Source organism: Protopterus annectens, chromosome 9.part0, assembly GCF_019279795.1.
Source record: "Protopterus annectens isolate FY-2018-M chromosome 9.part0, PAN1.0, whole genome shotgun sequence".
NCBI classification, from domain to species: domain Eukaryota; kingdom Metazoa; phylum Chordata; order Ceratodontiformes; family Protopteridae; genus Protopterus; species Protopterus annectens.
In genome coordinates this window covers 422,054,171-422,070,031 of record NC_056743.1, presented here as the reverse complement: position 1 = coordinate 422,070,031, position 15,861 = coordinate 422,054,171, and the positions used below count along the sequence as shown (strand labels likewise).

Genomic DNA, 15,861 nt, shown 5'->3' with positions numbered 1-15,861 from the left:
TCCCAGATCCTGTCTTTGCTTCCTTTCCAGAGTACTCTCGATTTTTCTATTCAGCTGTCATGCTCCCTCCCTTCTCTCCAGAATTTTCTACTGAAACATTGGAAAAGGTTTCACTGGCACAGTCTCTCTGTGGTCTTTATTACCAGAAGAACAAGAAGCAGAATTTTCTTCTGTTTCACAGCTCACTTTTTGTTGGACAAACTTTTGTATTTCTTCCTTAGCATGAACTTCATTGAAAAATGATTATGTCCCTCCAGGTAAGAATATTGGAAGATAGCTAGGTACAGCAGTTTGAATCTCATGCCACCTCATCGACATTCCCTGAATACCGGAATAAACTGACTCCTCTTCTGCCTGGTATATGAGTAATTGTTCTCTAAAAACACTCGTATCTCCCACTTTTAGTACTTTGTCCTTCTGCTACAGTTTTGCCAGAATCAGCTCCTTCTGCTGGTAGGATGGAATCTTTACTATTAAAGGTCTACATTGCTTTCGCATAGTCAAGTATGGAGCATACACACAATATGCCCTTTCAACTAACAACTCCTGCTGTGGAATACCACTCCAGTTGCTTATTTGTGCATTCATAAAGTTAATACAGTCTGTTCCTTCTAGCTTCTCTGAAAATCTCAGATTTTTCCCTAATTATATTATTGTTTTAAACATCTCTTCTTGAGCAATCTCAAATTCAGCTAGTCTTTTCTTTATTTTGACCTCTGATTTCTGCAGTTTTTATCACCTCCTCTGAAGATCTGCATGAAGAAAATGAAAACACTGTCTTCTTTGTTAACATGCCTGGCAGGAAATTTGTGTATATTCTGAGATTAACTTGTATTGTATACCAGCATGTCTTTTTTTAAAATGTTGAGCGTCTCCTGTTTATATGATTTTTTTAAAGAATCTGTCAGTGTATTGATACACTTCTAATTGCACATGTTTAAACACAAATCAGCTGAAGAGTGGGTGATGTCATTAGAATTTTCCTGGCTGCTAGGTGATTATTTGAACAGCTGATGGACAGGAAAAAAAACTTTTTTCAAACAGCTGACTGTTATTTTTAAAATAAGACAGTTGAGACTGTTAAACTTGGACTATATACTGTAAAAGAGACTGCTGAAGTCAGTTGCTGAGCAATTAGTGAAGAGTTGCAATCAGAGTGCTGTGCAGCAATACCCAAGAAGGACTCACCAAAACTGTAAGCCTGCCTTTGCCTTGCTGTTATGTTTTAGATTAGATCAGGGACATTATTCTCTAGTCAGATTAGGAGAGGTTTGTTTTTCAGATAGAGTTTTTCTAAGATGATGGAATTCTATCCTACAGTTTAATTTTACATTTCTGGTGATTGAATTCTGGTGTTTATTGAAAGTTATTGATTTACATTCTTATAATCATTTTATTTATTAAATGTTTTTCATTACTTTACATTGTGGCTGGACAATCAGTGTGTTCTTTAGAGATTAGAGAGTATTTATACCTGTTTGATACTCCCTAGGTCACCTCAAATGCCTGGCTGCTTCTTGTCATAGCTATCATTTATTTTGATATTTAATTTTTAATAATTGATCACCCTTTAAATAGCATGTATACCTGCCTGACTCTGGTGATAGTGTTACCATTTGTACTGGGGAGGAGACACAGCTGGAAATCTGTGTCAGGCTTCCCACAAGTGTTTGAGTGTGTGAGATTTGAATTTATTTTGAGTGTGAGTGAGTCAAAGGTCTTAAACTGGAACACATTCCTCTGAATTGTAATAAGGGATTACATTTGGGGTGGACAGATGTATATACACCAGTCCCAGAAAAATAGTGTGTGTTCCTGTTGTGCTCTAAAGGGAAATTGTAGAATTTTAATCTTGTGTGCTCTGGAGTTTTCTGTGATGCTCCCACACTGAAGTCAGTGGTGAGACTTGAGGCTTCTTAATTACTGACCCGGGTTTTAAGTGGGGGACATCACATTTCTTAGTGGCAGTCTGATGGGATATTAGCCGGATGTCACAATCTGTTTAAAACTTCTTCCATTTTTACCAGACTTTTGTTGAGTTGATCTACTCCATCACTGTTTTGTTTATTTTAACCAGGTCTTTGTGCAGTTGTCATACTTTCCTCTAGGTTACTGGAAGACAAGGCTGGAGCTTGAACTGCTTTTTGCTGAACAGCTACAGAACTTTACCCAGTCAATGTTTTTTCCTCAGCTTTTGTAGCTGATTTTCTTTCAGGTCCTCTGTATTTCTTTTTTTCCGTGGTATCAAGGCAATGCGCTTACTAGCCTGCTAGTGAAATTTACCCCAAAATGCAAAAGTCTACTTCTCTGCTGACGTTCTGTTTTCACATTGGGAGATCTAGAATTTAGCTGTTATTGGATGTAAAGCCATCTTGAAAATCCCAGCAAAGGTGATTCTTAATGCATTTTTGAATGTTCTGTTCTTTTCTCTGTAGAAAACAACACTTTATTTGTTTCTTTCATCTTCTAATACAGGCTTTTGGGGATTTATTTTCAGTCATGTATTCTTTTGCTGTTCACCACTTCAGCCTTGTAAAAGCATAACTATTTTTTTTTGTAATATTGTACTGAAAAGCTAACTGTATACTGTTTATCCAGGCTAACAGTATTAACGCTTTACTTTTGTTCATTTATTTATTTTATTTTTATTTATTTATATCATTTGTGTTGACGAAAGTCGAGACTAGGCCACACAGAGCCTGTTTCAGCAGCGAGCGGAGGCCGAAATGCTCCAGGATGTCTGTCTTTGGAATGTGGGGGGAAACCGGACCCGGAGAGGAAAACACCGCAACACAGGGAGAACATGACAAAACACACAACAGAAGGCACCCCAGCCGAGAATCGAACGGGAGAACCTCTTGTGGTGAGTGACAATGTTACAACACCACACACTGCCACATAGGTGTTTTCATAGGTGCTTACTAGGCTATTGATCTATAAGGCACTTGAGAAGCCTAGCCTTACATTCTCATGACAGTTTTTAGCTCTTATATTTTGCATTTGAATAACCCAGAAGCAGGCAGAACAAGGATTTTTTGGGACATTTTCTTGTCCCTGTCTGTGAGGGACATGGGTGCTAAAAGAGGAATTAATTTGTGGTTTCCTATCCATTCATCCAAATTACATTTGAATACAGTAAGAGAAATACTTCACTTTATGTGGAATGTAAGGTGCTTCCATAGCAGAGGTATTCTCAGTGATACATACCTATGCCTCCAACATGTTTTACTTATGTTGCAAAAGAGAATTCGATCTATTGAGCCAGTGTTCATGCTACCACTGGACTTGCAAATGTGTAATAGGTCTGACAGTACAGGGACTGCAGGGGATCTGAATGTCGGTCACAGGTCACCTCTTAGTAGCCTGTATGATACTGAGAATAGGAACAAGGCTTTGAGATGGTCTGCATTGTTTTTGTGATTCAGGCCCTTGATTTTTTTGGTGGAAAAACATTATCATCTCTCTACTGTGACAAGCACTTGGACAAGTGTTTACTGAATGGGGCATTATATTTGATGACCGGTCTGATGTGATCCAAGCACATAGAATAATTTAATCCCTGGATCTGGATGCAGCATCTTAAGATAAAAGCTGTGTAATGAAGGACTTCTTAACAGTAGTGGCTATATTGTGATTAAAGGACAGTCCACTGTTGACATAGGTTCCCAGATACCCTGACTACTGGATCAGTTTTCAGGGGTGTGTTGTCAATGTGATAGTTACAAGAAAAGTCCTGCTTGCTAAAGGATCCAGCTATACATTTCTTAAGATTCAGTTTTAGTCTATGTTTTGACACCAGATATTTGGGAAAGGCCCCCCTTGTGGGGGATTTTAGTGTTCTCTGGCGAGTTTGTGATGGTATTAAGTTTTCCTTTGTCTGCAAATTTTGTCAGCCATAGACCCTTAACATTTGTGCGGACATCCAAGAAGTAAATGCCAAACAAGAGTTGGCCCATGAACTAAACCTTGTGGTACACTGCTAGTGACAGGTCTTTTGGAGGGGGTAGTGCCAACCACTTTAATTTCCTTGGTTCTAATTGTGAGCCAGTTTGCTATCTAGTGAGTTAAACAGGGATTTTACATTTAATTGGGAAATTTTATCTATGACACCTGTATGTGGGATGGCATTGAATGCCTTTGTGAGATCCACGTGTGCACTGTGTGCTGATCTGCCCATATCCATTGCTTCAGTAACTTTCTTAATGAAGTTGATCAGGCTAAGCACGCAGCATCTGCCCTTGACTAATCCGAACTGCTTTGGGTACAGAGCTTGTAGGTTACTCATGTCCTTACTTATTCCAAAATTATCCTTTCTGTAGCCTTACAGATGACGCTCATCAGGCTTATGTGTCTATAAATTACCTGGGTCTCCTGGTGCCCCATCTATGAGCAAGAGGATAACTGTTGCTGTCCTCCATTCATCGGCATGAAGTCTGTTTGCTGCACTTTGATAGTTTCAAAGGAAATTTTAGATTGTTTTAAGTAGGATATTGAAAAAAACACTTTAGTGTAGAAAAAATACAGCCTTTAATGTTCAGTTGTGATTCAGAATGCAATATTGCAGTGAGCAAGCCCAAAAGACACTGCAAATTAGTAAGACAGAACATGAAATAAACATCATATTTTTTCTGTTTCAGGTGGACTTTGGCTTTGCTAAAAAAATTGGATTTGGAAAAAAAACCTGGACTTTCTGTGGGACCCCAGAATATCTGGCACCAGAAATTATTTTGAATAAAGGGCACGATATGTCTGTAGACTGCTGGTCGCTGGGAATCTTGATGTACGAAATGCTGACTGGCAGGTATGAAGACACTCTCAGCTCTTATGAAGGACTAAAAATGTATGCCGTTTGTAGTTGTGCTGCATCTATTGCTGTGTTACAGAAGTTCACAACAGATGGATTTCAAAAGTCATTAGCTGTATTAAAGCCATACACATATTCTGTGCTTCACTGTATGTGTATACATAAGCATCCATATATGAACACATGATTTGCTAAGCAGACAGATATGTAGTTAGCCATGTTTGCATACACATCTACACATGACTTCGTATAAACACACCTGTACTTGAACATCTGTATAAACATTCCTATACATAAGTACATGTGCAAACAGATCTCTACACAGCCATGTATACAGAAATCTGTAGATGAACATGTGTATGCCATATACATTAGCACGTCCATATGAGTGCTCATGAATACTTCTGCACAGACACTTCTATATGAGCATGTGTGCACACTGACTTGTCGGCAACCAGGAGTCCATCAGTAGACCAGTGAGAGATAACTCAAGTGCTAAATGCTGTAAAATATATACTAAACAATGCAACTACCTAAATAAAAACACCCCAACAAAAACATTTCAAAACTAAGCCAGCTGCATAGTGTTAGAGTTAGAAATAAGGTTATGCTTAGTGTTATTGTTTGGATTTGGATAAAAGGTTAGGTTCAGGGTTAGTACACGAGTATGGGTAGGGCAGAGGTACTGTATACATACATGCAACTGGTTCAGTTACATGCAGGAAAGCAAAAGGTGATTTGATAAAGCACATCTGGAAGAAAGGAAATGAGGATGTTCTGCCAAAAGACATGAACTTTGTGACAGAAGACCAGAGGCAGGTGGATTTGACTGTCAAAAAAAGTAGGAGATTGGCTGTGAAGCGAGAGAAGTGGCAAGAGTTGACAACACCCTGACCCCATGTACAAATGAAAAAAAAGGAAGTTGATGATATTTTTAGAACAGATGTTTAACAAGTGAGGTAAGTGACGAGACAGGTAGGGGAGAGTAGAGTAAATGTATAAGTAGATATTGCAGAGGTACATGATGATTAGCTGTAAGTATAAAAAATAGTAAGTAATAATATGGGAAGACATTAGAGAATATAGAGAAGTAAAGGGAATTTTGCTACCTGAGAATGCAGGCTTATCAGTTTCAGTTTCCTGTTGGAGTGAATTCTGTATGAAGTCTGCATGTCCTCCCTGTGTCTGCTTTGGGTTCCTCTCACATGCTATAGACCTAAAGTAGGTGAATTAGCAATCCTTCAAATTGTCCAAAGTCTTCTGCATTTGTAAGCTATCTTCAAATATGCTTATATTTGTAAAGGCTATAAAACGAAGAAGTCTAATAGACTGGCATCCTATCCAGAATTAGTTTCTGTGGCTGGCACCTACTGAGTGCAGTGATAGGCACCAAGCTCCCACATGAATTTGAAATGAATGACGTAGGTTTCACAGAATGCAGGAATTAATATCTAATAGCATAAAAGTTTAAATGATGAATGCCAGGCACTTGAAAGTTAGTTTTTAGTAACAGACATATTTCAAATAAGCAGTTTTCTTTTTTTACTCTACCTCAGAACATTCTTACTATGTCACTGTCATTAAGAGTTAGTTCAGCAGAATCTTGCCCACATTCAGAATACTACTGGCTAAAACAGCTATAGTCAGACTTTCTGAAAAATTAATATTTTGAAACGTTAAGCAAGTTTCTAGAAGTAGTGATGCAGAAAGGCTCAGTGGAAAAAGATTTCATTTAACCAGTGCATGGCCTCCCCTTTTAAAATTATATAACATGCAGTGTCTAGTTATCTTTGTAAGTTCCTTCGTTTTGGTTTACTTCTGGCATCATAAGTTCTAAAGATATTGTCATTACAACTCTGGTTCTGCTGAAGGAAGGAAATTGCATTTTAAAACTTATTTTTTTTAAAAGGATCTGCAGTGAAATGTCCAGCAGTACTGTGACTCTACAACCTCTTAAAAATCATGTTTAAAGGTACATGCAAACACTGTTTTATGCAAAAACAAAATATTGATGTTAAGTTGTCAATCTCGCCTTCATTCTTGCTGGATGGGTTCGGAGCCGATCCTCGGCTCCGACTCGGCACTTTCTTAGCTCGAGAACTCCTTTTACCAGCTCGAGGCAACCCTATATCCCATGATGCAAGGCGGGACTACCTCAGATCTCGTTTGCCGCTTAGCGAAAGAGGTCTCCTTTGCCAGCTGAGGTAAGTTTTTCTTAGTCAAGTAAGAAAAAGTGTAGTTAGGGTTTAAAATTCCCTTTTAGTGTTAGTTTAGTCTGTATTTAGTTACAGCCCACCCTTTTTCCCTCCTTTTTGTAAACTTTCTAAGTTTAATCAAAGTATTTTAGTCAGGCCTAGTTCCCCTTGGTTATCCCTTCCTGTGTGTGTTTGTGTAGGGATTAATTTGTGTGTTTGTGGGGACTGTTTGTGTACTATCCTCCTTTAGGATGTCAAAAGAAGGCAAGGTCTCAGGCTTCAAGAAGTGTGACCAGTGCTGTCAGAAAATGTCTCTGACAGACGGTCACACTTCTTGTGTGTATTGCCTGGGGCCTTTGCACCTGCAGGACTCCTGTGCTTTGTGTCATGCCTTTAGCCAGAGAGTCCTGCAGGAGAGGAGGAATAAACTCATCCTCCGAGGCTTACTTAAGCCTGAAGGTTCTCCCCCTAAATCAGGATCAGGGAAATCTTCTAAGCCACCGAAGGTTCAGGCTACTGTATCCAAGCCTCCTCCGGTGGCTCCGGCTCCGTCGGAGCCGAGATCGGCTCCGGCTGGAACCGATACATTTTCTGTTGAAGCAGTAGGTTCGGCGCCGGCTGGCTCCGACACCTTGACTGCTGTGGCCTTGTCGGCTCCGGCTGGAGCCGACACTTTATCCAGTGTCGGAGCCGAGAAACCCTCGGCTCCATCTGGTGTTCAGGGGACTTCGGCTCCGATGGCTTCGACCCGAAAGAGATCTCGGTCCCCTTCGATACTGAGTATCCACTCGGCTCCGGGGTCTCCTCTTTTGTCGGAGCGGAGCCATCGGAGCCATTCTTCGAGATCTTCCAGGCTGTCTGACCACGACTTGGAGAGGGTGGTAAGCAGGCTGTTGAAGTCTCAGGCACTGGCCCAAATGCTCCATAGCCCGTCTCAACAGACTGTGGCTATAACCCCTATCATTGAGCTTCCTCCTCCGACTCCACACCAGAGTTCGGAGCCGGAGCTTCTCTGGACAGCGACTGTTTCGATGCCGGAGCCGATACATCCTTCGGCTCCGTCATCCTCGGCTCCGATCTCTTCCTTGAGACTTTCCTTGGAAGGATCCGGTCGTCGGGTTTCCACTGTCTGCTCTGAGGGGGCTAGTGGCATCGGACCCTTGTCCGACCCCGCTCTCCCTCTCGGAGCTTCGGCTTTGGTAAGCTCGGCTCTGACATCGACCTCGGAGCCTTCTCTCTCTTTGGAGCCGACCATTCCGATCTCTTCGGAGCGGGTGTGTTCTGGTCTCCCAGGGAGAGGAGCCTTTGAGGTGATGAGGAGTGTCCTGGCCTCAGACCCAGGTCAACGGTCCGTCCCTCTAGCTCCTCCCTCATCAGTGCCTGCAGATGCCTCTTGCCAGCCTCTTGCTCACAGGCCCAGGGATCCATCTCCCCAGGTTTCCCCACTGGGAATTTCCTCCTCTTCCGAGGTTTCTCCTGATCCTGCAGGGGAACCCCTCGGAAGAGGGCGTAAGAGGAAACACACAGACTCCCCCGAGTCTACTACATCTGATACCGACTTAGATGAGTCGGAGGGTTCCCCCAGGTCCCCCTCTGAGGATGTCTCCTTTTCAGACATCCTTGAGCTCCTCAAACAGAGGGGAATTGGCCTCCATTGACCCCTCCGAGGATGAGTCGGTATACCTGGAGGCTTTGGATCCCGACCCTCCACCTCCTGGGTGTCTCCGCCTTCGACCCGCTTATGCAGGTAGTGGCTCGAAGGCGTGGCTCCAGATTCTGTGGAACCTGTCCCCAGAAGACCATCCAAGTTCATCACGGCCCCTTCGACAAACAGTTCCTTTCCAAGGGTGTCTCTGTGGATGCTATGGTGGCGGCGGCCACCAAGAAGGAACTGGCGGATCCTTCAGTACCTGTCCATCCTCCTAACAAGGATTCTAGGACCATGGACAGGTATGGAAAGCGGATGTTTTCTTCAGCGACCTTTGCTATGCGTTCGCTGAATTATCTTTGCCACTTCACCAGGCTTCAAGGACGTTCTCAAAGAACTGGGTGAAGTAGTCCAGGATCCTTCAGCTGCTGGGGCTCAGGAAAAGATTGCCTCACAGCTTGCTACCCTGAATTCCATATCTAACTCCTCCATGCGGCTCATATCTTATGCGGCCGATGGAGCGAGCAGAGCCGCAGGCACAGGTGTTGCTCTTAGACGCCAAGCCTGGATGCGGCTGTGTAATTTTGCGGACCCCTTTAAGGCGTCCTTCACGAATACCCCCTTTGATGGTTCGGCTTTGTTCGGACCTCAGGTGAAGGATACCTTGACCAGGTGTGAGCAGGACGGTAAAACTCTTTCTGCCGTTGGAGTCCAATTTTCCACTCCTTCTAGACCATATCCCAAGGGTCAGAAGGGGAAGATGTGGTTCCGTAAAGCCCAAGGAGCTACACCAGACACACGTGGTCAGTTTACCCCCAGAGGCAGAGGGGGTAACAATAATAGATGCCGCCCTAGAGGCAGGGGGGGTCCTCAGAACCAGGGCAACAGGGAGTCTCTTCCTGAGAAGCCTTTTCAGCATCCCTGAGGTGTTGCCCGACTGTCCACCCTTGGAGGCAGTCGGGGGAAGGATTTCACTGTACCCAGTAGCCTGGCAATCCCTATCCCAAGAGAAGTGGGTACAGTCGATTATATCCGAGGGTTACAAGATCCCCTTCCAAAGGTTTCCCGTACCTCTTCAATCCCTTCCAGACATCTCACCTGGTCAAAGGGATTTGGCAAGACAGGAGATTTCAAAACTCCTAGAAAAAAGAGCCGTCCAGATAGTGCCGGCAGACCAAGTAGGATCCGGCTTCTACTCAAGATTCTTTTTGGTCCCCAAAAGGACGGGAGTTTGGAGACCGATTCTAGACCTCAGCAGACTAAACAAGTCTGTCAAGAAGGCAAGATTCCGGATGGTCACGCTTCAGTCCATTCTGCCCTTTCTGGGCAAGGACAACTGGATGTGCTCTATAGACCTTCAGGATGCGTACTATCACATCAAGATTCACAGACGCTCCAGAAGGTTTCTTCGCTTTCGGCTAGGGACCAGTCATTACCAATTCAGAGCACTGCCCTTTGGCCTCACTTCAGCCCCCAGAGTGTTCACCAAATGCATGGCAGTAGTCACAGCTCACCTGAGACGTCGAGGATTCCAGGTGTTTCCTTATTTGGACGACTGGCTCCTCTCCGCCACCACCAAGCATCAGCTTCTTCAGTCCAGAGACTACACCCTACAGCTTTGCAAGAAACTGGGAATTTCGGTAAATTTCGAAAAATCCTCTCTGCTGCCCTGCCAATCTATCACCTTTATAGGCGCAGAGTTAAATACGGTAAAAATGTTGGCCAGGCTAACAGATCAAAGAATTCTGGACATCCAAAAATTTGTTCGGCTTCTGTTACAAAGCAACAAGTCCAAAGCCAGGTTTATCTTGAAGGTTCTGGGCCTAATGGCTGCGGCCATTGTTCTTCTACCACTGGCTCGCTTCCACATGCGTCTCCTGCAGTGGATGTTATTCACGCAGTGGTCATACCACAATCTTCCGATGAGACACGAAATCTTGGTAACACAGTCGTGCAGGGCTCATCTACAATGGTGGATATCTTCCCCTCTTCTTCATCAGGGCCGACCCTTTATTCCCCCTCCTCCAGTTGCCACAGTCACCACGGATGCCTCTCTGATCGGGTGGGGGGGGCATTATCAGGGCAGGATGGTCCACGGGACGTGGCAACCCATAGAATACCATCTGCACATAAATGTCCTGGAGATGAGAGCAGTGCTTTTAACGTTGCAAGCCCTCGACAACTTTCTTCCCACGGGGACGATTGCAGTACAAACGGACAACATGTCCGTGGTCTGGTACATCAACAAACAGGGCGGAACCAGGTCCTATCCGTTATGTCGAGAAGCTCTCAGACTTTGGCAATGGGCGATCTCTTCTCAGCGGTTTCTGATAGCAACGCACATCCCCGGCAGGTCCAACCTATTAGCGGACAGGCTAAGCAGATCTATTCTGATGCCTCACGAGTGGTCTCTCAATCAATCTGTAGTGGATCAGATTTTTCAGAAGTGGGGCACTCCTTGTTGCGATCTTTTCGCTACCCCTCAAAACAGCAAGTGCCCAGATTACTTCACACTTTTTCCCCTTCCAGGCCAACCCTTGAGAGACTCTCTAACCCAGGATTGGCCTCGGGGACTTCTTTATGCTTTTCCTCCCTTTCCATTGATACCACAAGTCATTCAGAAAGCCACCGTTTTGAGAGCCAAATTGATCCTCATTGCTCCATATTGGCCTCGACAAATTTGGTTTCCGTCCCTGCATCGTTATCTTCTGGTGCAGCCCTGGCATCTGGACCCAGTTCCGGATCTTTTGATCCACCAGTCGGGTCAGCAGCACCGGGCCATTCATTCTCTCAACCTCACTGCTTGGTTGCTCCACTTCCTTCCCTAGCCAGGCTACCAATGATTTCTGACTCGGTCAGAGACATTTTAGTGTCTTCTTTGAAGTCGTCCACCAGAACTATTTATGCTAGCAAGTGGCGACGTTTTTCAATTTGGGCAAACGCCAGAAATATTGATCCTTTTACTGCTCCCGTACATTCTGTTTTAGATTTCCTGGCGGAGGTTTTTCATTCAGGATCCTCGTCATCTACAGTCAAAGTACAACTGGCTGCTATTTCCAAGTATCATGTTGGCCTGCATGACAATAACATCATGTCTCATAGATTATGCAAAGCCTTTTTAAGAGGAGTTTTTCTCCTAAAACCGCCCGTAAAACACCCTCCTCCTCAATGGGATCTAAACTTAATGTTGGCATCCTTGATTCTACCTCCTTTCGAGCCGTCTGCTACATGTTCTTTAAAGTTATTGACGTGGAAAACTATATTTTTACTGGCTGTTACTTCTGCAAGAAGAGTTTCTGAGATTCAGGCCCTCTGTATTCGTTCACCTTATCTGGTTTTTCATAAGGATAGGGTTTCGTTAAGAACTAACCCTTCCTTTCTTCCCAAGGTTGTATCTCAAACCAATATCAACCAATCTATAGATCTACCAGTATTTTTCCCTAACTATTCTGACAGAGCTGAACAGAAGCTGCATTTTTTGGATGTCCATCGTCAGCTCAGGTACTACTTGCATAGGACTAAACAAATTAGAAAATCAGACCAATTGTTTGTCTCCTATGCAGAAAACAGGTTAGGTCTTCCAGTTTCTAAAGTGACTTTATCCAGGTGGTTGACTTCCACCATTTCCTATGTGTACTCTCTTAGAGGCAAACAACTATCTTCCAAGCCAAAAGCACATTCCACCAGGAGTCTATCCACTTCTGTAGCTTTTCAGGATAGACTACCCATTGATACTATTTGTGCAGCAGCTACCTGGGCCATGCCTCATACCTTTGTGTCTCATTACAAATTGGATTTGGCCTCCAGACATAGGGCCAGTTTTGGTTCCACAGTTCTCAAGAGTCTGTTCCATTGAGCCACCCGGGATACAGGTGCTAGGGACGCGGTCCCATCCAGCAAGAATGAAGGCGAGATTGACAACTTAACATTTAGAAGTTATGTACCTACCATAACGTTCCATGTTAGTTGTCTTCTCCTTTCTTGCGTCCCTCCCTCCTTCCCCCTGGCCTGGACAGATCTTGAAAAGTCTCCTTTTCTCAGGATGTTCTCTCCTAACTCTTATGTAGGAGAGTCATTGTTTAGGAATTGTTGTTGTTTCCTAGTTGCTCTAGGTTTCTCTTTAGCAGGGTATGTTAGCTACCAAACGAGATCTGAGGTAGTCCCGCCTTGCATCATGGGATATAGGGTTGCCTCGAGCTGGTAAAAGGAGTTCTCGAGCTAAGAAAGTGCCGAGTCGGAGCCGAGGATCGGCTCCGAACCCATCCAGCAAGAAAGAAGGTGAGAGAAGACAACTAACATGGAACGTTATGGTAGGTACATAACTTCTAATTTAGTGCTTTTAAACATATTTAAGAAAATTTGTATATTCTGTTTCCCTGGTATCCCCTTTTTAAATTATATTTTCATTGCTTTTCCCCAGGAGGATGTAAATTTTTCAAGTAGCCTATTTGCTTGTGGTACATCCCTATGTCTCAAATGCACATAGTTGGCAATCATACCTTTCAAACTCTTAGTACAAGAAGTCTGGACAAAGCCTGACAAAAATGGGGGGGGGGACAAAGGCCCAAAACTTGGGACATATTTTAAATATTGCTCTTATAAACTTAAGAAAGTTGCAAGAGTAACAGGGTTTGTTTTAACATACATTTTCTGAAAGATCTGAAGTCTGAAACTCAACTGTATGTCATTATTTAGTGACCTCAGTCCTCAGGTAATACCAGTGATTTGCCCAAAAACACAATTTTTGAGTAACAGACCAAATATATGAGCCACAATATGGACAGTTGGGAGGTATGTTCGCAAAGCGCCCATTAATTAGTGAGTCATCATCAGTTCTCACAGTCTCAGCTGTGCCAGGTGAAGAAAACACTTTTGACAGTGACTGAGATCACAGTATTTGCAGGTGTAAAAATCAATACTAAATTATATATGTGGCTTGTTAGCTAATTCTGAACTCTGAACAGATATTGCTGTTTTGCTGTGTACAGTCATTCTTTCTGTAATTGCCAAGTTTATTCATTTCAGATTCAGTGGACTGCTAGGCATAGAAATAATTTTGGATATGATGCCAAGCTATCACAAGAGACATACTTGCATTCTTATGTGGCACATAACAGCTACCAGCAATTTGCCAGATTAGCAGTTCTATGGAATGTCTTGAGGATGAGGGTAAGAAACTAGTCCTTTCAAGGGAAAAACACGAAGACCAAACTACATAAACAAGTACCATGAGGCAGCAATGCTAGTCACTGTACCACTGTGTCACCCCCAGCTGCCTGACAAATTGTATATCACTGAATCACAATCTCTGTAATACTGAAAAATTATATTTTCTTATTTACCAAGTCCTATGCTATAACTATCACCTGGTGAGACATATATGCATCCTAACGAGCCACTCCTTGCAAAGATTGAGATATTACCAAGTCAGTTCCTATCAGCATAAATTTACCGTCAACAGACACAGTCAGATCTTGCTAAAAAAGAAGTTACGTACTTACCATAACATTACATCTGTGTATTCGAACTTCATTCTTCCTCATCGAGTGGGTTCGGATCTGATCCGTCAGATCCAGCTTGGCTGATGCTAAAGCTCTCAGCCACCAGATCTCTCAAGCTTCTCCCTTGCCCACAGTGCACTTACCCATTGTTTGTTGCTACATCAGCATAGGAAGATAAAAAGAATTATGGAAGGGCTATATCCAGAGTCACACACATATGCATAAAAAGATAGATGTATAGAGACCATTTAAATACTAGTTCCTCCGGAAGCCAAGGATGGGGGTTGTTGGGAGGGGAGTTGAGGAAGATTGAAGATCAACAACACAGATGGAATGTTATGTTACGTACATAACTTTATCTGATGTCAATCTTCATTCTATCCTCAACGAGTGGGACAGTGTTCCTAGCTACTTGTATCCAGGGTGAACTCAAGGAAGAATATTCCTGATCACCATAGAACCAAATGATACCCTACCTCTGGAGACAAGATCCAACTTGTAATGAGTGATAAAGGTATTACGACTAGCCCAAATTGCTACTGCACAAATGTTGTCCACAGACATCCTTGATTGAAAAAACGTAGAGTAGCCACGGATCTAGTAGAGTGCTTTCAGTGGATGTAAGAGGAATGCCCAATTTAGTATAGACAAAGGAGATGTAGTTTGTCAGACACTTTGATAGAGTAATTTTGTAAACTGGTTTTCCCAATTTTGGTTCAGAAAAGGAGATAATCAGTTGGTGTGCTTTCCTGATTTTTTTTTCTGTTCTATGCAGATAGAATCCCAATTGTTTGTGAACATCCAGTGAATGTAAGATATATCCTCCTCTGTTAGTAAACGTGGGAAAAAACACAGGCAAATTGATAGTACTATTGATGTTGGATTCTGACACCACCTTTGGAAGGAAGGATGGATTGGTACGTAAAGTCACTTTACCTTTGTGGAAAACCAAGTAAGGAGGTTTAGAAGATAAGGTTTGGATCTCAGAAATTCTTCTTGCAGAAGTAATGGCAACCAAGAAAATTGTTTTCCATGTAAGATATTTAAAGTCACATGTAGCTGCTGGTTCAAAGGGAGGTTGTGTGAGAGACTTGAAATATCAAATTCAAGTCCCATGGAGGCATTAGGCCTTTAAAAGAAGTGTCCCTTTTAAGAAGGTCTTGCTCAATTTGTGAGAAGCTATGGATGCGCCATTAAATCCTGTATGGTAATTTGAAATTGCTGGTAGCTGTACTCTAACAGTTTAAGTACTGGCACCGTTTTGAAACAGGCGAGCAAGGAAATCTAAAATGTGATTGATGGGAGATGAATAAAGGTCAAGATTATGTTGTTGAGCCCAAAGGGCAAACATTTTTTTTTACTGGAATATGTTTTTCTTGTTGAGGGTTTGTGGGCAGATAAAATTATATGTTGGGGAGGTGATGAGAGCATAGACTGCCTGGCTATTAAGGGAACTGGGGAAGCCAAGTGGTCAGCTTGAGGTTTGGTATATCCGAGTGTGACATGCCCATTGGGTAAGACAGAGGTCTGGAGTCGGATCTAGGTTCAATGGGGGTTGAACTAGGTGAGGACATAGGAAGGGAAAACAAATTTTTATTGGCCAATAGGGGGGAATTATGTTTACTGAGTTCAACTTGGCAGCTTTCTGCAGAAATTTGGGAATCAGTGGGGTTGGTGGGCAATCATAAAAGAGACAGGGGAGCCAATCAGGAA

The 15,861-nt window shown here is 43.0% G+C and overlaps 1 protein-coding gene and 1 long non-coding RNA gene across 3 annotated transcripts in view; one reads left to right on the top strand and one right to left on the bottom strand.

The window, feature by feature from the left end:
* The window catches only part of LOC122811248, a 1,815,945-nt gene that overhangs the window by 510,079 nt on the left and 1,290,005 nt on the right, over positions 1 to 15,861 (bottom strand). The window lies entirely within an intron of this gene.
* The window catches only part of LOC122811247 (cGMP-dependent protein kinase 1-like), a 4,027,247-nt gene that overhangs the window by 3,414,006 nt on the left and 597,380 nt on the right, over positions 1 to 15,861 (top strand). The window contains exon 14 of the mRNA XM_044082966.1: positions 4,638 to 4,801. Coding sequence (XP_043938901.1) covers positions 4,638 to 4,801 — 164 coding nt within the window. The remainder of the gene's footprint in view (positions 1 to 4,637; positions 4,802 to 15,861) is intronic.